Source organism: Daucus carota, chromosome 6, assembly GCF_001625215.2.
Source record: "Daucus carota subsp. sativus chromosome 6, DH1 v3.0, whole genome shotgun sequence".
Classification (NCBI taxonomy): Eukaryota; Viridiplantae; Streptophyta; class Magnoliopsida; order Apiales; family Apiaceae; genus Daucus; species Daucus carota.
In genome coordinates, this window is record NC_030386.2 from 36,825,189 (window position 1) to 36,845,758 (window position 20,570).

General features: G+C 34.2%; 3 protein-coding genes across 4 annotated transcripts; all 3 read left to right on the top strand.

The window, feature by feature from the left end:
- Positions 1-471: 471 nt before the first annotated feature.
- Positions 472-14,255, top strand: LOC108193014 (uncharacterized). Of its 2 annotated transcripts, none has more exons than XM_017359577.2 (21): positions 472-769; positions 985-1,137; positions 1,245-1,404; positions 2,202-2,520; positions 2,684-2,821; positions 2,900-3,092; positions 3,193-3,323; positions 4,232-4,441; positions 6,180-6,346; positions 7,092-7,170; positions 7,769-8,452; positions 8,559-8,932; positions 9,208-9,318; positions 9,402-9,488; positions 10,162-10,395; positions 10,578-10,646; positions 10,769-10,990; positions 12,332-12,442; positions 12,558-12,668; positions 12,833-12,943; positions 13,678-14,255. In XM_017359577.2, the coding sequence occupies exons 1-21, from the start codon at positions 673-675 to the stop codon at positions 13,940-13,942; spliced, it is 4,026 nt and encodes a 1,341-aa protein (XP_017215066.1). In that variant the 5' UTR covers positions 472-672; the 3' UTR covers positions 13,943-14,255. The 2 variants fall into 2 exon arrangements, with proteins under 2 accessions (XP_017215066.1, XP_017215065.1); XM_017359576.2 differs by having other exon boundaries at positions 528-769; positions 4,229-4,441; positions 13,678-14,187.
- Positions 14,256-16,176: 1,921 nt separating this feature from the next.
- On the top strand, positions 16,177-16,635 carry LOC108226309 (receptor-like protein EIX2). The gene has a single exon (XM_017401252.1). It carries the CDS (start codon positions 16,177-16,179, stop codon positions 16,633-16,635), a length of 459 nt encoding a protein of 152 aa, XP_017256741.1.
- Positions 16,636-16,853: 218 nt separating this feature from the next.
- LOC108226310 (receptor-like protein EIX2) lies at positions 16,854-19,235 on the top strand. The gene has a single exon (XM_017401254.1). The coding sequence runs from the start codon at positions 16,854-16,856 to the stop codon at positions 19,233-19,235; it is 2,382 nt and encodes a 793-aa protein (XP_017256743.1).
- The last annotated feature ends 1,335 nt before the right edge of the window (positions 19,236-20,570 follow it).

Here is a 20,570-nt window from a genome sequence, read left to right on the forward strand (position 1 = left end):
AAATATTACAAACTCTTAATATTTTATTTTAAAATTTTAAAAAGTATCATATATTAAATATAAAATAATATTTTTTTAATTAAAATTAATAAAACCGGATCGGATCCGGATATCCGCTTTCTTATGTATATGTGATCCGGATCCGTATCCGAATTTATAGAAAAAAACCGGATCGGATATCCGGTCCGGTTTATTCGGATCGGATATCCAAATTTTCGGATATTTTAAATCGGATACCGAATCAAAAAATCGGATAATCCGGATTTCGGGTTTTCATGCTCACCCCTAATTCAAACCCATCATCATGGAGCCGATACATGTGTACACAACAATTTTAATTAATGGTTTCATTACATAATTAAATGATAACAATGTCATTTTTATTTTTATTTTTGAAAATGATAACATTGTTATCTAAACATGAAACAATTCTTGTCAGAAAAAAAGAAAAACGAATACGCGAAGAGATAGACAAAGAGCGGGAAAATACAGAAATTATTGGCGCCTTAAAACCCTACTCACCCAACACCCATCACGCCCAAATTGCAACTCTCATCCGATCTCATCTCCGTTCGATCCCCACACTGTCATCTCCACCTCGCTTTCTTTTACTTCCAATTTCACCACATATTAGCTATAGCACATCACCAATAAGCTTCTGATCGTACGGAAATGGAAGGTTTATCAACGATCTGCGCTGGTCTCGGGATAATCGACGAGGACGATGATGGAAACAGGACCGGATACACTCCCGGAGAATACTGTTTAGGTCTCTCTCTCCCCCCCACTCCAACAGTGAAACAACTCTCTCTCTTTCGCTCCCTCCCTCCCTTCCTCCCTCTCTCTCTCTCCCCCCCCCCCCACTCTCTCCCCTCCCTCCATCTCTCCCTCTTCCTCTTTCTTGAAAGCAAATTCCAACTGAATTTTTAATTATACTGTAAATTGTAATTGTATGTATAATAATTTTTCCTTTTCTATTTTTAGATAATTTGAAGGATTTGTTAAGGTTTCTACGCCGTGATGATCCACAAATGCGAGAAGTATTTAAGCAAGTCTGTAAATGGAATATTGTAGCCAAGGATTTGATTCCGATTATTGAGCATTGTCAAAATGATCGTAATCTCGTCCTCAATTCAGGCAATTCCTTTTAATCCCAGCTTTAGTTTTACATTTTTTTTTGAGTTCAAGCAATTAAATATGGAGTTCTGTTAGTATTTGTAATTTTGTTGGTTTCAAAATTACAGTGAAAGTTTTAGTGTTTCTCACCATGCCTGTTGAGCCGGGATCCAATGATATACCACAACAAATAGAGTACCTATGGGGGTTGAAAACTGCAATTAGCTGTAGTGATATTATCGCAATCATAGTGTCACTTTTAGAGACCCCGCTCGAGAATTTAGAAAGGTGAGCAAATAGTGACATAATCTCTGTTTTTTGTATACTCAAAGCTGCTGCTTATCTTTATTTAACAATGTCTTTTCGATGAGGAAATTTATAATTTTTACATGATATTTTCCAGCTAATTTTGATAGAGCCAAGAACTTAGTCTGATGTTTAACTTGTAATTTGGCTGATTTTGCCTGGTTGAAGTCAAATCTTGTATTTCTTGTAATTGCTTCTGGATACCTGTAGTGTGTCGCTGTAGTTTGAAACTTAAAAGAACTATTATATATATAACCCCATGTTTTGTGTGAACCGATCTGTTTGTTCAATTTATGATGCTCAGGTCTATGCTACTCTGTTTTTTCTTTTAAACAAGACTATCTTGTCATATTTTTGTATCAGAATGTTCTAGAGATGCCAAGAAAAAAGTAAGGCTACTAATCAGTTACCCTTTGTTAGCTGCTAATACATACATTTCTACAATTGTACAGTTTTTACAAATTGTACCTGTGCATGCCGTCCTTAAAACAAACACGCGTATGCTTCCACACATTAATATCGTTTCATGTGTGGGACCGGAACAACATAAGTATTCAATATCAGTGTGTAAAAAATGTGGTTTGGTTGAGTATAATTATTGCTTAGTATTTTGTGGGCAGTACTATATGGTATGCAAGTACACGGCACATCACATCTATTCCCTCTGAAACATGTTTTATTGCATCTCAGTTGTGGTCCGTTTGCTATTGGTTGCTTTTCACTTGCTCTTCTTAGGGCATATTATATTATCTCAGAACAAATTTTTTGTTTTCATGCAGTGAAGCATTTACAGAGGATGACTGGAAATTGGTCCAGCTGGTGCTTACCTTATTTCGCAACTTACTAGCTGTTCAGGGTGTGTCAATTCAGCAGAAACTTGGGGGATCAACCTCACAATTCTTGTCCGTGAGAGATAGGTTTCTAGAATTGTTGTTCAAAGAAAATGTGACCGACTTGATTCTAGCACTCACACAACATGTTGGCGGCCCTTCTGAATATTTCCGTCAAGATAATTTACTTTTATTGGAAACAGTCCATTACTTATTGATGGGTCAAGAATCAGAGTTGGTTGCAAAAGCAATTAGGAAAGACACACAGGTTGGTCGAGTTCCAACATTTGTATTATTTTTTTGTTAAAGTAAATGTTAGAGTGGGATCTAAGCCCATGCTCTTTCACGAGAACCAGAACTTGAGTCTGGCACCTTAGATGTTTATATCTATTTGTATTTGCTTACCTATTAATTTAATATTAATTTATCAGGAAGCTGGGGCTGCTGAAGCTACTGTAAGCAGTCTTCAGTCTATGATGGAAGAGGAAGAAGAAAGAAGAAGGCTTATCAGATTGCAGAATCTAGGGATTTCTTCACAGTATACTGGATCTTTTACCCGCTTTACAATGGTAGGTGGTCGTGCTTCCTATAATTGTTATGAGGTTCTTAGATAAATCTTTAATAAATAAAGTATCTCCTTTCAACAGGATGGATCTAAAACATTGTTTAAGGGAAATCCATGTGCTGCTTCTCTTGATGCATTGCTCAAGACCCACAAGAATCCCAAAGGTCCAGCAAAAAGAATGGCGTGGGACCATGGGAGACTACCGTCAACAAATGATAATATACTACAACTGCTTCATGAATTCATCAACCAGCTATTGTCGGGAGGTTACAATGGTATAAACTTCAGTTGACACTAGTGCTAAATTTTACTGAATTGCTAACATTATAGTTTCACTGACAGACCTTGTTCTCACTGCAACATTGTTCCTGCCAGTTTTAATGCAGTCTGTTCGCGAGGATATAGAAAAAGAACACCCTGCAATTCAGAACAGCGATGTTATTGTCTTTTTTAAGGTCGCCCAATTTGTCACTGCATTCCAGTATCACAAATTCTTGGGTTCAAAGGTGAGAGATTGAAATTTATTTACATTCCTAGTCACAAATGCAATCTAGCATGTTACTTGTGTGTAACTTTTGTTATTTTTGTGAAATACAGTAGAAGGCATGTATAGACAGGTGTTTCGAAATGCAGGATATGTGAAGTTTATAAATTTTGCAACAAATATGGATCATTTTAAGTTCACGCGTTTATCAGGTTTTGATTGAGGATGGTGGTTCTGGTTTAGCATTAATTTAACAGTAGTCTAAAATATAGCAATTAGAAGAGGAAGCAAAGTCTTACTACTTAAGCAATTTTATGAGGTTAAGCTAATGTGTTTAAATAGAGAAATGGTGGCTGATTGTTTAGTTCGTGGTGACAATATAATTAGACATTGACTGAAAACTTTGAAAATATTATTTCACAGGTCCTTTATCGGCCAAGGCATTTGAAAAAAACCTTTTTTTTTTTTGGATAAAAAAAGAAACAACTTTGTTGACAATTACATATTTTTGTATTTCATGCCTTCATTAACAGGGTTTGGCCACACTAATATGATTTAAGATCTGAAATGGCAGGGAAAGAAATGCGGGCCATTGTTTTTGGTTAATCTTTTAAATATTTACACTACATACTTTAGGATGTATTTGATTTTTTGTGAATTGACTGGCCATTTTAGTTTTAATAGGCTAAACAGTCTAGAACTTATTACTGTGTCTATTAATAGTTAGCTGTTTGCTCTTTGTGAATTGACTGGCCATTTTAGTTTTAATAGGCTAAACAGCCTAGAACTTATTACTGTGTCTATTAATGGTTAGCTGTTTGCTCATTCTACATCTATCAGGTTCATCTTATATTAATGATGACAATGCCTTAACAAAATTTAAACTTTTATAGCTAACTCTGACATAACAAAACCATATTGTTTTAGCAGCCCTCTGATGAAGAGAATGCATCTGAAGCCTTTACAAATCAGTCTGATAGCACTTTGTTTCAAGGCAGTATATGCGGGCCAATTGCTGAAACAATGAATGAATCAATGTTTCTTTTGGTCACTTCGAAGTGGCGCTATGCATTTGATGCATTGAAGGAGACAAATGAATATAATTTTCTATCCGCTGCAGGATCTCTGATGAGGATTATGGTAACACACAATGCTTTAATTCCATAATTTGCATCTGTCTCTTGATTATTTGCCAGGAACATGAAATACTAATGATTCTCAAGTACTCTGTTGACTTGCCTATATATAACTAAATTTATTCCATGTGCACAACATATATTGCAGCTTGCAAAAGCAAAATAATATATGTGCATTTTGCATTACTATATCACGAGCTTTGAAATCACATAAATGTGGTCATATGGTTACGCAAGCATCTAATTCTATCTTGAACTGAATAAATACTGTGCAAGATGTCATTACAATTCCCTTATATTGATTTTTTTTTGAGTTGTATGGCTATAATATATATGTATATAGGTAGGAATCAAATATATATATATTTTTAAAATCTCAAACTTAAAACACTTTCTTACATGTTAATTCTTAGTTATAAAAAGTGTCTGTGTCGAAAATAATTGAAAAAACATCACACCTCTATAAAAAGAAATGCATAAACAAATTTTCATATAACATGTGTTCAACACACTCATATTTGAGGTTCAACCTCATTTGTTGAATTACCATTGTGTTGAAAAATTTATATTTACTTTTCAACTATCCTTTTGTGGTTCGTTAACACCTAATTAGATTTTATAAATACGAAATATTTATTAGTTAACATATGCCATTTGTATAAATAGTTTATATTTGGTTCAACATAAGTTTTGATGTTGCTCAACAAATGATGTTGAACTCGAGTTATATATGTGTTGGATACTCTTTAAAAAAATAAATTAATTGTACATAATATATGTCACATGTATCTTTTTTATAAAGATGAAATGTTTTCAATTATTTACAAAAATAGCAATTGAAATAAACAAGGTTCAAAAGTTTGTAAGTTTGTAACTTCAAAAGTTTGTACCCGAACTCCCCTCTATGTATATATGTCAAAATTACCTCTTTTGGTTATGCTGGTACAGATTGAACGCAATACTGGGTTAATAGCAAAGATTCATCATCTGTTTTATTAGAAGACCTTGGTTACTTTGCTTGCAGATGCCTGTATATGTCTATCAAATTCATTCCTAGTTACGTAAAATACTAGAAAGTCGACTCCTCACCTTAACTCATGATTCCCAGTGGATTTTAGTTTTCTTTCTAGCTGTTTGACCCTTTTTTATCTTTCATTGCCCTTAGAATTAGAAAAAAGTTTGCATCTACTTGCAGGGAATTTTACATCGGAGACATGGAATTCGCTGTTCCTATTAAATCTTAATCTGTGCATACTTTAAATATTTCCACTAAATCATGCATATATCTTGTAAAAATCCAGAAATTGTTAAGATTCTTAAAGTTTGATGTCTATTAAAATTATATATTGTAGTCTAAAATATGCATCATGGTCAGCCTTGGTTCTCAAACTTTTTCGGATTCAAAATATGAAGTATGGTTTGGTTCTGCAAGATGCTAAACATATCTTATTGCATCGATACATGTTGATGAAACAATTCTTGTCTGTGACCTGCTGGTCAGAAAATATTACTATAAAATTGTTCATGCCCAGAATATGAGAGGTTATTGCGCTTGTTTGCCCATGTGCTTCAAACTTGAAATGGTATGACCTGGTCACAGGAATATTACTATAAATTGTTCATGACCAATATATACGAGACTATGAAAGATTATTGTGCGTGTTTGATCATGTGCACAGAACTTGAAGTTTAGCATAAATTCTAGTTGGTCTTACCAGGTTTACTTTCTTTTGCATGTGCAGATTCGTATGCTAGATATGGTGTTAAAGCAGTCCCAGGAAGACTGTATGGAGCCTCAAACAGCTCGGATCCTTCTTTACAAATTATTTTATGACCAAACTGATCAAGGGATGACACAGTTCATTTTGAACCTCATCAAATCATTTGATACACATAAACAAGCCAAAAGGTTTCTTACTCATTTCTACAGATTATAAAGTATTTCGTAATTTCCTCTACAAGATAACATGTTAACTGTTGATGACCCATAATTTTCTTAATTCTATATATTAAATTCCAAATAATTAATTCCCAAGTACCAGACAACTAAGTTGAGTATGAGATAGTGGTAACTTGACACAATTATTGGTTCAAGATTAGGCTCATATTAACCCGCCTTAAAGAACCTTTTATTGTTAGAAAGATGGAATATATGATAAGGTTTGTATTAAAGGATTATTGGCTAATTGCTTATAGAGTTTACTAGCAACTGCCCTCTGTAGGAAGGAAGCTGGAGATTATCGTATACAAGCATTTTAGGCAGTGAGTTCTGATGCAGAATAATGCGTATCTTATAATAGTAGTGGAAACGTCTCACTGCTTCATTGAGTTATATTAACATCTAGAGTGAAATTTGGTTGGACCCCTGTATAATTGTTGGCATCAATATAAGCTAAAAAATTTGAAAGTGAGATAATTTTTCCTTTTTCCAGTTTATTACTTTGTCTAGCAATACTGCATATTGATATCTGACTTTCATGCAAAAATAGTCGACCAAGGACAGTGTCTTAACAACATGAAGAAGAATCCAATTTGTTTCATTGTGTTTGAGGAGTTTTGCATGGTCAAGTGTTTGTAATACTGTTTTTTCTAATTAGTCTGTTGAATATTCTGATTCAACTTCTTCCTTCTCGTACTAAGTTCTACTTTTGTAGTGATCTTGCTGATTTGATAGAGATTATACATGTGATTATAAGGCTGATGGAGAACCTTCAAGCTCGTGGCACATTAAGGGTATGTTCTTTATTGCACTGAATATTTTCTCGATGTCTAAGTTCATTGGTTGACAGTTAGGGTGAGAAGAATAAGCTTGATAGTTTTTACAGGTTGATTTAGTGATATAAATTAGAGGAACATTTTGGTACATCTAGAAAAATCTGAAAGTATAAGATTATGAGAAATAGAGAGTGGTCCTTCCTAGCTACTGCCTGGAAGGAACCATGTGCTAATTATAAATTTCGGTTTGCTGCATGAGGAACTATAAAAAAAAAAAAAAACAATTTGGATTATCCCTTCCTGTCTATCACATATTTGCTCTGGAATCACTTATCAAAGAGTTTATTGAAACTTTATTAGAAGAAGAAGTAATAGAGTGGTTACTATTTTGAGCCAAAGAGCAAACAACAAAATTAGTTCAATATAGTTTTTTAATGCAAAAGATATAACAATTTTCTCTGGTCCCCGTCATTTGCTAAATGCGTCCTACTCCCATCTGTATTTGTAATTATTTTCATTTGGTACCGTACACTACACACACACACTAGTCTCACATATATCTTGATTGACAACTCCTCGAGTGTTTAAAGTTAAGTAACTTTCTTTTGTGATTAAGGTTTCTAAGAAGTCAAGGAAGAGAAAAACAAAGAAAAATTTTAAAGATGAGAAGGACAATGCTAATGAAATAGTTGGAGATCATATTACTAGTCAAGATGAGATCGGCACCTCTGGTTGTGCAATTCCACCTGTTGATTCAAGCAATACAGAACCTACAAGTCAAGCTAATGACGGGAAGGAGAATGTTTCTGAACCTCTTCAGGTCAATAAAGAACATACGCCTAATGTAGGAGAAAATTCTGGAAGTAATAAGCAGGAAAATGTTAGCGAACCTTTTCAGGTTGATAAAGATGATGCACCTGAAGTAGAAGCAGCAAATCCTGGAAGTAATATGCAGGAAAATGTTAGTGAACCTCTTCAAGTTGACCAAGAAGATGCACCTGATGTAGAAGCAGTAGATCCTGAAGGTGATATGCCGGAGATGGAAGGCAATAACAATAATGGAATCGAAGATTATGGAGCAGATGATTCTTCTGAAGGGGAGCAGCAGCTGGGGCATTTAGATGAAGTTGATTTCAAGATATCTACTTTGATCTCTGCCCTTGCAAACACCACCATCATCCAAAGATTGTGCTGGTTACTGAAATTCTATAAGATCAATTCCAGCAGTACAAATCATTACATTATATGCATGCTTCAAAGGATCTGTGATGATCTGGAACTTTCTCCCATGTTATACCAGGTAAAAGTCTTGTTAAATAATTCTATAATTTATGATAAGCAGTACTTGGTAGGTATAGAAAATATGGAAATCTGCCTCGCGCTTATGTTTCTGTCAACCTGTGCAGCTGTCACTCCTTACTACATTTCACAGTATTCTGGTAGAGCAGAAAACAACTCCATGCAGAGGATACAAGAACATTGTTGACTTTCTGACAAATTTGGTAAGAAGAATGCTGAGGAAAATGAAGGCTTCTCCCCTTCTCTTTGTGGAAATTCTTTTCTGGAAAACACGTAAAGAATGCCATTATATTAATTGCGAGTCTATGTTAAAAGACTTATCTAATATGAGGAAGGACTACAACAAAATGGGTCAAAATTCCACCGATGGAGCAGATGGTTCCTTTGAAGGAAGAGGATGGAATCGAAGAAGCATAGCTGATGCACTTGGGGATGATGAAGCTGATGATTTCATGCCTTTCCATGTGGCAGCTAATCAAAAGTAAGATTAATTATCTTGTTAAGATTAAATTATGTAATAATTTGATTGCTGCTGATTTGATGCTTATTTATTAAATATGCAAATATACATATACAGTAGCTTTTTGTGAAAGACTTGAGCTCATTCTGACATCTTTAATCTCTGATAGTTAAGTGCATCCATTTTAAAGATGTAGTTACTTCAGCTTTATTTAACAGCAAAAAAAAAATGTTTGCAAGATAGGATCACTTCTTAGTTTATTAGTCAATTTAAGATTTTCTTCAACTTATGTGCAGTGAGGAGAATCCCTGCACACCAGAAGGTAATAAATTCTTGAAAAGGAGTATCAGTAATATGGAAGAGGCAAATTCTGATGAAGGAAGCAATGGGAAGGAAAATTCGAAAGAGTATGGGCCCCAAACTTTCAAACCTTGGGAAGATATTTCCTACTATTTCTGCTCCTTACATTATGTCTTCTCCTGTGTTCCAGTAACCAGCCTGGAAGGGTACATAAAAAACTGAAAGTGCTAGGTGTTAATGACGATCTGGACAATAAAATGAAGGACCTTTATGAAAAGTAAGTCCAAGTCCTCTTTAAATGTCTTGTTCGTAGTACAGCTAATCTTTGTCGATTTCCTTTCCTTTTATATTATCTTTCATGTGTTGTAATCTTACATTAAGTTGTGAAATTATATATATTATGTAATTATGTTGTACTGCACTATTTTGTATAACTTAGGATCATCTCTACCTTAAATTTATGCAAAAAGTAATGCTCCGGTTTCAATATCAAAGCAGATTGTACGTTGTCTTTATATCAGTGTTGCAGAAGGTCAATTAATGTTAGACCGTGTAGAAAGTAGTATATGCAACATATAGTTAAACTAATGCCAGGGATAACAAAGATGGTTCATCAAGATGAGATGTGTTAGTATGCATTTTATACTTTGCTACACATCCCAGATCTGTGTGGTAGACTGAAGTCATTAAAGAATATTCAATACAAGTGGATATGTGATGCTACGGAATATATTCAGTATCTTAATCAAAAGGAACTTCACTACACTGGCCTTGACTTATTTTACGATAATGAGAGGAGGCAATATTTGAATACTAGCCTTTATTTAGTTTACCTTTTATGATAAGGAGAGGATTGCATTTTTGTTAATGTATATTTTACTTCCCGTTTTCTTCATCTTTGGTCCCTATATTCTTGTAATTATATATGTGTCACAATTTGAACACAACAGACATAAGGGCAAGGAAAACTGTATTCAGCTTATTGTGGAAGAGCTTGAGTTGGATGGGAAAATTTCAAATCGTGAAGTTTCCAGAAAGCTTAAACAGTTGGGATTCAAGTTTCCACAAAAGAGGAGAGTTCTTAAAAAAGGCGTCTCTGATCAAGTTAGGGAAGATGCTAAGGCATCAGCAAGTGAAGTAACACATCCTGATTTGCAAGAAAATTCTTCAGGACGAGGGGTTCTGTAAGTTTCTTAATCTCTACTTTTTGAATGGAGCATCTTTTTCATTCTACTTGTTATGGCCTCAATAAAAAGGTATTCAAAACCTGCGGAAAACAAAACAAAAACAATTACATATATTGCTTCTGGATCTCATGTTCTTTGGAAAAGACTTTCAGTGCCAATAAACTACTTGGCTTTCTCAGGCACACTAGAAAAAGAGTGAGTGCATTCAGTGAAGAGCAGGAAGGGATGATTATAAGTTTATTTGAACAGTAAGTGCATAAGTTGATATGTACATGTTGTAGCTTCTATGTTTTCAACGTAGAGTAGTATCTTGAATTTTTATTATTTCTGTCTTCGCAAAAAGAATATAAAATGATTCTCTACTTTGAAGGTTTAAAGGTCAGAAGCGGTGCAGTTTCATGATTGCAAATGCACTTGATGCTGATGGCTCATTTACAGCAGCCCAAGTTTCTAGGAAACTGAAACAGCTTGGCTTACGTGTTCCTCAACCAAAGAAGTCTAGTTCGCACTTGCATTTGAGGGACGAGGAGCCTGATGACATGTATGATGAAGGCTTTGATGATGCTGACACATTGTCATCACTAAGGAAAAGGTACATACAGATATTCTGAAATGCTTCATCTACAGTGTGCAGTTTTCTACAACTTTTTAAACATTTGGTATCAAAGTTATTGTTCCCAAGACCTCATCGTAAATGAGGGGATGTTGGAGTGAACACATGACATATATTTAGCTTGCCTAATGTCATTTCCCGAGCTTCTTCATAATATGATGTTCCAATGACTGGTAATATCTGCATGGTGGTACCCTGTCAGAGTTGTTTACAACTTATAGTCAGGCTTATCAATGCAATATAGCTGACTCCGAAGTTTAGGAGTTCTTACATAAGGCATTTTCATATCTTATTATCTGAACATCAATAATCAGCTGTATCTTAAGTGTCTGATAAGTTGGATAATATAGTTTTTCTGGTGATGTCAATTACAAGAAACACATTTTGTCCCCACACGGACTCAAACCCTTAGCTTCTGTTACAATGAGTGATGGTTATCCACTAGGCCCAGGTGATTACACAATATTTAGTATGCAAAAATTAGTTTAATCTTCAAGTTATATATTTATGTGGATGTGGTCCAGGAACATGTAATCATTTGCCACATTTTTTAATTATAATTATATTTAGAGAGATGTGAGGCCTTGCTTTTTAGGAAACCGCCTTTAGTACGATGCATACAGTTCATCAAACCCTTAACTATTTGGGAAGCTGTCTAGAACAGGCTACTAGTCCACAATTTTACATGTAATATAATATAATGTGTACTGATCATATGTAATTATTTTCTACTTTTTACAAAAGGGCAAATCAGTATTTCACTCGACTAGTTAAGAATTATTTTTCATACAAAGATTATTATATCTACTAATCTCAGAATCTAGCTGAAGTCACACTCAAATCTTTGTTAGGGAAATATGATTACACTTTTGGGAATTCCCCCTGTGTATTCCTTACGCGTCCAATTTACCGATTCTCTTTAGTCCTTTTTGTTTGCCAAAATTCTCTTTAGTCCTTACTAATTAGGTAATACCAATCACAAAATTTTTAAACAGCAAAAGAGTGGGACAATGTTAAGGTTCAGCAATGTAGATCATTCTTAATTAAAATTCAATGTCAACGTGGGGCTAATTGCAAACTAAGATGCACTTGTGTTTCTGGCTCCCTCTATGGAACTAAATGGTGAGAGGTTTTTCTTGTATTGACTATACATAGTACTTCTGATAATAACTGACCTTTAATACGATATAAGATAAGCTGTAGCTCTCCGTTTGCTTTTTCTTAACTATTCTACTATGCTCTGTGGTTTAACACTTTGCATCTACTCTGTCAATAACACAGGTTCCCTTTTATCATGCTCAACTGTTTTGGTTTTTGTAGGACGAAGATCAAGCTCAATACAAACAATGGGGCAGAAGGGCCAGATGAGAAAATAGTAGAGAAAGTTTCACCGGAGGATTCTGATGATGAACCATTAAGCTCTGTTGTGGGGTAAGTTTCATCTATAACAGAATGGTGCTCTGTGCTCGACACTGCCTTGCTTCCATTCTGTCAATGATACAGGTGTTCCCTAGTCAGTGATGCTTGATTGACTTGAATATTGTAGGAGCAAGACCAAGTTCCATACAAATGATTTGGCGGAAAGGCCAAACCAGAAGATAGCTAAAAAGGTTTCGCAGGAGGATTCGGATGATGAACCATTAAGCACTTTTGTGGGGTAAGTTTCGTTCATGTAGTACGATTATTAACAACTTGCTTCGATTTTCATCTCCGCTTCAAATGCAAATATTATCTACAAATCAAGCTGTCAAGATACGGGCTTTTGTGTCACTAATAAAGGGTGTCTCTTGTTCTCAAGCTTTATTGCCCTGGATTTTGTAGGAAAAAGACCAAGCAGAAGACGGGCAATGTGGCAGAAAGTACAATCCAGGATATAACCAGAATAGTTTCACAAGAGGATCCTGATGATGAATATTTAAGCTCTATTGTGGGGTAAGTTCTGTATATGAAATATACTACTCCTTTCATCTCAAAATAATAGTCATTGAATTTTGACTGAAAATTAAAAATTATTTATAATTTTAAAAAACTGAAAAGTACATTTTAAATTGGATTAGATATAATTTCTAAAATTTTCTTAGTTATATAATATGTGTAATTGTTGGTCAATTTGACTTGCACACATCAAAGCAAAAGTGCAAAACTATTATTTTGAGACGGAGGGAGTATAATACTTATGTGGCAGGGTTTTCTTATTTCTGCTATGAGTGTAGAAAAATTAGTATCCACAGAGAGCTTTGAAGTTTGAACAAAGCTGGGCAAATGTTAGAATCGGTACAGTATCTTGAACTTGACTTCTGCAAGAACTTTGACATAGGAGTACATGCTAGGAACAAATGAAAGTATATACTTGGTGTTGGATTGGACTGTTGGTAACAGTCAGTACCTAGTAGCATAAATTCATTAAGATGGCAGTCATATCATTTAGCTTCACAACTAGAATTTAAGCTACAAGGGTTCAGTTTTGAGTCTTTTGACTTGATTGCAAGATGAGTATATGGATTCAGAAAATTAAATTAACACTTACAAAACTGTAAATACCACTTTTTTTTTAATATATAGTATTATCCTAAATAATATAATATAAAACCCAGTTCTTGAATCTTGATATTATCAACTGTAGTTTTTGCTTGTATAATGATTATAAGTATATGGCATCTCTCCAGGAGCAAACATGAGCAGCCAACTGAGAAAGGAGATATTGCAAATGATGTTTCTTTGCACATTGATGATGACAGAGAGGATGAAGTAAAATTTTCAAGCAGGAAGTCCCCAACAGCTGGGGACAATCAACTGCATTATCAGAATTTGCATGATGAGTTGGGCTATCAATTGGCTGATTTTGAGGATGATGTAACCCCTGTTGCACCTGAGAAACACGTCGGATCAAGAAGGAAACTAAGAATGGTCTTGGACCTTGATGATGACTAAATTATGCTTGTGAGCCGTGAACGAAGGAAAATGAGAATGGTCTTGGACCTTGACAATGACTAAGTTTCGCATTGTGAGCTGTAAACCCTAGTTTTTTCTTCATATTATTATAGCTACTGCATACAAGTGATCGAAGTTTTGGGCTGTCAGTGAGTTGGTAAGTTAAACACATTGTCAATGTAAAGTGTAAAGTACTCTTGCTTCTGAATGCGGACAAATATAAAGGTTTGTGTTTGGCACATAAATATGCACATGATTCTCCTTTTCACAGTTGGGAAAAATGATAAAATGCACCTGACACTTGCAAAAGAAATTACAGTAAGAGCGCTATTGCATGTCGGGTAACTTTAAACTCTAGGTACTAACTTAAAACTGTTTAGTTGATTTCATTTACCGTTATGTTACTTTCTGATGAATTAGCGAATTAGGAGTATGTTAATACAACAAAATCTTTATTGGTACATTGATTTATTGAATTTCTGATTTGCTAGTTGTTTCATTTAAAAAATCATTTTATAAAAATAATAAAATAATGAACTTTTTCATATAATAACAGATTACATCAAATAAATAGGAATATTCTATAAGCGAGGATGCTGCAGCCTGCAAGAGTCAACCAAGCATTGAGTTAGTGTTCGTATACCTAAAAAAGATGAAGGGAACAGAATCAAGATTACGGAAAGGCACTAATCTTTTTTCAGATACGTTACTGGTGAGTGGTGATAGCTAGTGCCTAGTGGGCACAAATTTGTTCAGTCAATGTGTTTGTTCCAATCAAGAAACATAGAGTGTATTGTACAGCCCTTAACTTATTGTACTCCCTCGTTCTGGTCCTGAGTGCCGTTAGACTGATACATGTTTGAAAGAGAGTGAGTGTTAAGAATATATTCTAATATTTTTGTAAAATATAATTTTTTATGTAAAATTTTAAAAAAGAATTATAATATTATATATTGTAAAAATCTTAAAATATATATTAAATAATTTAAAAAAATTATATAAAATTAGTGTGAGGGAGCAGTGTGCATTGTGTCAACCTTTTCAACTCAAGCCTAATAAAATACTCACCTAATTTTGACCAAGGAGCTCACGGGACCTCACAATTAGGGCTGTTCACGAACCGAGCCGAGCCGAGTTTTGACCGAACCGAGCTTTAATTTTTTTTCTGACGAGCCGAGCCGGGCCGAGCTTTTTTATCGAACAAAAATTGTGTTCAAGCTCGGCTCGTTAACTAACGAGCCGAACACGAGCTTGTTCGCGAACAAATACAAGCCGAGCCGAGTCGAATCGAATCGAGCCAGAAAAAAAATAAGGACAAACCGCTAGTTGACTCTTAAAATAGCTAACCAAATAATTTTAATTTTTTTTAAACTTTGTTTATATCACTAAAATGTATATATGTTAACATCCATACGGTTGGATCGGTAAGAAATATTTTTTAATATATTGAAACACTAAATTAGGATTAAACACTAGTTAGCGGTACTAGTTAACCTTCTACTTGACTGTTAAAATAGCAAACCATATAAAATTATTATTTTTCAAAATTTTGGTTACATCACTAAAATATATATATATATATATATATATATATATATATATATATATATATATATATATATATTAATTATATGTTGAATTCTGAGTTCAATAACATATATAAATTATAAAAAAAACCCCGAAAATATTACATTTTTTCGAGCTTTAACGAGCCGAGCTCGAGCCGAACATACTAAAAGCTCGGCTCGAGCTCGTTTACTTAACGAACAATTTTTTGTGTTCGAGCTCGAGCTCGTTAACTTAACGAGCCGAGCCGAACGAGCTCTTAACGAGCCGAGCTCGAGCTTGTTCGCGAACAGCTCGGTTCGTTAAACAGCCGTACTTCACAATCCTCTTGCCCCAACTCATCCACCACCTTGACAAGACTTTGCAAGTCAACTTGCACGAAATTTCCAAGATATGACTGAGGTTCAATATTTTTTATTATTCAGAGATGACTACTTATTAAAAAAAAATATTTATATTTGTTTCTACTTATTTTTACGAAATAAAAAGTCTTACACACTAATAAATAAATATATTCTTTTTAAATTCGTGTACAGAAGACACCACTACATAAGTTCTGTGACTACATGCTCCTACACAACTGAGTGTGTACATATATGAGCAGTACTGTCTGAGAATTTGACTGTCATTGTAGATCAGTGTTCAAGAAACAAATGCTACACGAAGGAATGGCCATGCATGTATTCTTGCTCATGCTTTTATTTCTCCACATAAAACCCTCTGTCATTAGAACTGCAGGAGCTCATGATGTTATATGCATAGCCAAAGAGAGACAAGCTCTGCTCAAATTTCAACAAGGCCTTGTTGATGACAGTGGTCAGCTCATTTCTTGGGGAACCAGAGATTGCTGCACTTGGAGAGGAGTTCTTTGTAACAACCTTACTGCTCATGTTGTCTCCCTTGATCTTCATCGACAAGATTTTTCTTTCGATTTGCCTCTTACTGGTAATATCAGTACCTCATTGCTTGAATTGCAGCATTTGAATTATTTGGATCTTGGTGGAAATAATTTTGGAGATGGTCAAAATAAGATACCTGAGTTTATAGGTTCTTTAGGTGATCTGCAATTTCTTGATCTGGCTGATAATAGTTTTATTGGTGAAATTCCTCACAGTTTGCGAATTTAAGCAGCTTGCATTTTCTTGATCTTGGCTATAATGTTCTTGATGTTGTGAACCTTGATTGGCTTCCTAATCTCGGCAAGTTAAGATACTTGGACTTGAGTGGTATAAGCCTTGCAAGCGTCGATTGGCTACAAGCTGTTAATAATCTCTCCTTTTTAAATGAATTGCATTTGCCTATGTGTGGTCTGCCAGGAGCAAGTTTGATAAGTAATTTTTCTTCGATGGCTCTTTCTGTTGTTGATTTGTCAAATAATGGTTATGTTTCGTTTTTGGAGCTCGAATGGTTGTTTAATTCTAGTGCTAGTCTTGTTGATGTTGATATCTCTTCTAATGGTTTACAAGGTCCTATTCCTGTTGGATTTGGGAACATGGTTAACCTTAGAAATCTCAGTCTTGCTTCAAATGCAATTGACGGGAAAATTCCAGAGTCTTTTGGTAAGATGACATCCCTCACAAATCTCTTTCTCTCTAACAATATGCTTCAAGGTAATATCCCAGAGTCTTTTGGGAGGAATTTAGGTCGATTGCAATGGTTGGATTTATCTGAAAACAATTTTGATGGAGACCTAGAGGAGTTCTTAAAGGGGCTATTTGATGGAGAAGGAGCCACAAGATCCTTGGAGACTTTGAGATTAGGTAATAACAAGCTAACTGGTTCATTGCCTGATATTACAAAATTTCCATCCTTGAAGACATTCTGGCTACGCGGCAATCAGTTGAATGGTTCTTTCCCAAAAAGTTTTTCACAAGTCTCAACTCTGGTGTTTCTAGACTTGGCCAAGAATCGTATCACAGGTACGTTGCCTGATCTAACCTATTTTAAGTCATTAAAAAAGTTAGATCTTAGCAACAATCAGCTACATGGAAAATTACCAAAGAGCATTTCCCAACTTCATGACCTTGAACTCTTGGACGTGTCTTCAAATTTATTGAAAGATACTGTTTCCGAAGCTCACCTCTCTAATCTCTCCAACTTAAAGGTCTTGCACTTGGCTTATAACTCATTAACTTTAGAGTTCAGCACTAACTGGTTTCCTCCTTTTCAACTAGATGTTATTCGCCTCGCATACTGCAGGTTGGGAATTCATTTCCCAACATGGATTCGAACTCAGAACAATTATTCTGAACTTGATATCTCCTATGCTGCAATATCTGATAAAGTTCCTAACTGGTTTTGGGATCTTTCCCCAAGATTAACATATCTAAATCTGTCTTACAACCACTTAAGTGGTTCAGTGCCTGATTTATCATCCAAGTTAGTTTCTTATTCCAGTTTAGATTTTAATTCTAATCAGTTTGTGGGGCCTGTGCCATCACTTCCGCCTGATTTAACATCTTTGCATCTCTCCAAAAATATGTTTACTGGATCTGTTTCATTCTTGTGTTCAATTGCCAATGGCTACTTCACTTCTCTCGATCTCTCAGATAACAAGTTATCTGGAGAGCTTCCTGATTGTTGGATGGACATGTCAGAATTAGTTATTCTTAATTTGGGTAATAATTATATCTCTGGGAAAATTCCGAGCTCTCTGGGTAGTTTATACCAGCTTCAAACTTTGAACTTGAGGCACAATAGTTTGGTAGGGGAGTTGCCCTTGTCCATGAAGAACTGCAGCAAGCTAAATATTCTTGATCTGGGTAACAACAAATTTTCAGGAATTATACCAGCATGGGTAGGTACACATCTAACCAATTTAATTGTTTTGAGCCTGCGATCAAACGAGTTCCATGGAAGTATACCTACACAAATGTGCCATCTCAACACTATCCAGATCATGGACCTGTCGCGAAACAACATTTCAGGAAAAATACCAGTTTGTATCAGCAATTTTACAGCATTGGTTCAAAGTAATAGCTCAAGTGGTGCACTTGTATTCAACATCTCAGCTTATGAAGGTTACTATTACCAAGGTGGCGACTATGTAGGCAATGCTTTAGTGCAATGGAAGCGACACGAATCAGAATACAAAAATACGTTAGGGTACTTGAAAAGCATTGATCTTTCGAGCAACAAATTAGTTGGGAGCATACCTGGTGAGTTTGCAAGTTTGAAAGAATTAATTAGCTTGAATTTGTCAAGAAATAGTTTGACAGGAAGTATCATTCCAAAGATTGGGCAGCTGAAAATGTTAGAATCTCTGGACTTGTCTCAAAACCAGCTTTCAGGTTTGATTCCAAAAGGCTTTGTTGGATTGAACTACCTAAGTGTCTTGGACTTGTCATATAACAACTTATCAGGTAAAATTCCATCAAGCACCCAACTGCAGAGCTTTGATGCCTCTAACTATGCTGGAAATGTGGAACTTTGTGGGCTTCCCCTTCCAAAGAAGTGTCCCGGAGACGAAACAAGTCATCAGCCAAACAAAGATGACAATCTACAAGACGACCACGACGATGATGACAATGAGAAGCTTTTAACAGCAGGGTTCTATGTAAGTTTAGTTCTTGGTTTTGCTGTTGGATTTTGGGCAGTATTTGGTTCTTTACAGATGAAGCCCTTATGGGAAAATGCATATTTCAAGTTTCTAATTAACATCAAGGAAGGCATTCAGAAGATCACCTCAGCAAATGCTGCTAGAATAGGAAGGATGTTTAGATGTTAACTGATGGGCATTTATATATTGTTCAGTAGTTAGGACTTGGGACTTGGGAATAATGTAATGCAATGAAGAGAGTCTCAACTGTTATTTTAATCATGCAATGATTTTATATTACTATAAATCTGACTTTTAAGAATTTCTAAGAAAAAGGACACTCATTAGTATAACATAATATAAAAAGTAATCATTATATAATATATATTATCAAATTTTATATTATTAATATTTTAAAGTAAAAATAATGGAAAACATCTCCTTTACTAGTATTGTTATTACTTAATTTTTTTTGAAACTATTTCTTAAATAGCTTTCTCTAGTAATATTATACAATGATAAAATTTTGAAAATATTTACTAATCAGCCTTTATAAGTTTTTTATTGGCCAACTATGCTCCCCTCCGTAACTGTGTAGTTAAAATAACTTTTCTAAATATATGTTTCATATTTTTATACTTAAAATGTGTATACAATATACAAGTTAAAAATTTAAAAAATGCCGACAAAAGGGTTAAAATTAATATTTTTGACATAGTCTAATAAATATTGTATTTAAAATTGACCATATTCTTTTACTGAAATTTCTGAAAAAATATAAATATATTAAACTGATCACTGATGATAATACATAAAATGAGTATTCAGATTAATTATAAAATATTTAAAATTCATAATGAATAATATATATAATATAATATTTATAATAATACTAGCTTATAACCCGTGCAATGCACGGGCGGTTAACATATTTGTTATTTTATTTTATATATCTTAAATTTATCTAATTTTATTGTAAAAATAAAATTATGATAGAATAATGTGGTTAAATAAATATTTTATTTAGCAGTTGGATAAATTCTTCATAGTTAAGTCCGTCAAATGGCTAATTAAATATTTTTTTTTGCATGTTATAATTTAAGAAGGTCTATAAACTCATATATAAACTAACCAATCAACCTTTTTAATATTTCGTTATTAATAATTCATAATATGGTATAAAACATATTATAGTTTAAAGAGACGCATGAAACCAAATACTGACCCATCATACTAATTTGAATTTAATGTTTTGGTTTAATAAATGATAAAAAAAAATAGTATAACATGTTATAAATTCAAGAGCTCCGTGGTTCGAATACCAACCCATTCACCAACTTTACTAACTGACCGACCAAGTGAACTTTTTATTTCGGTTTTATTAATATTGTAATAATATATAGTATATGATAGATTTGTAAATTTTTTTTAATGTGAGATCATTAGAGTATTTAAAAATAATGTTATTAATGTATTTTTGGTTTAATAATATCACATGTTATTTATTAATAATTATATTTAATG

Coding starts and splice junctions, on each gene's coding strand:
- LOC108226309 (XM_017401252.1), top strand. CDS start 16,177: ATGGCCATGCATGTATTCTTGCTCATGCTTTTATTTCTCCACATAAAA.
- LOC108193014 (XM_017359576.2), top strand. CDS start 673: ATGGAAGGTTTATCAACGATCTGCGCTGGTCTCGGGATAATCGACGAG. Junction 770..984: donor TCCCGGAGAATACTGTTTAG/GTCTCTCTCTCC, acceptor TTCTATTTTTAG/ATAATTTGAAGGATTTGTTA. Junction 10,396..10,577: donor TCTTCAGGACGAGGGGTTCT/GTAAGTTTCTTA, acceptor TGGCTTTCTCAG/GCACACTAGAAAAAGAGTGA.
- LOC108226310 (XM_017401254.1), top strand. CDS start 16,854: ATGGCTCTTTCTGTTGTTGATTTGTCAAATAATGGTTATGTTTCGTTT.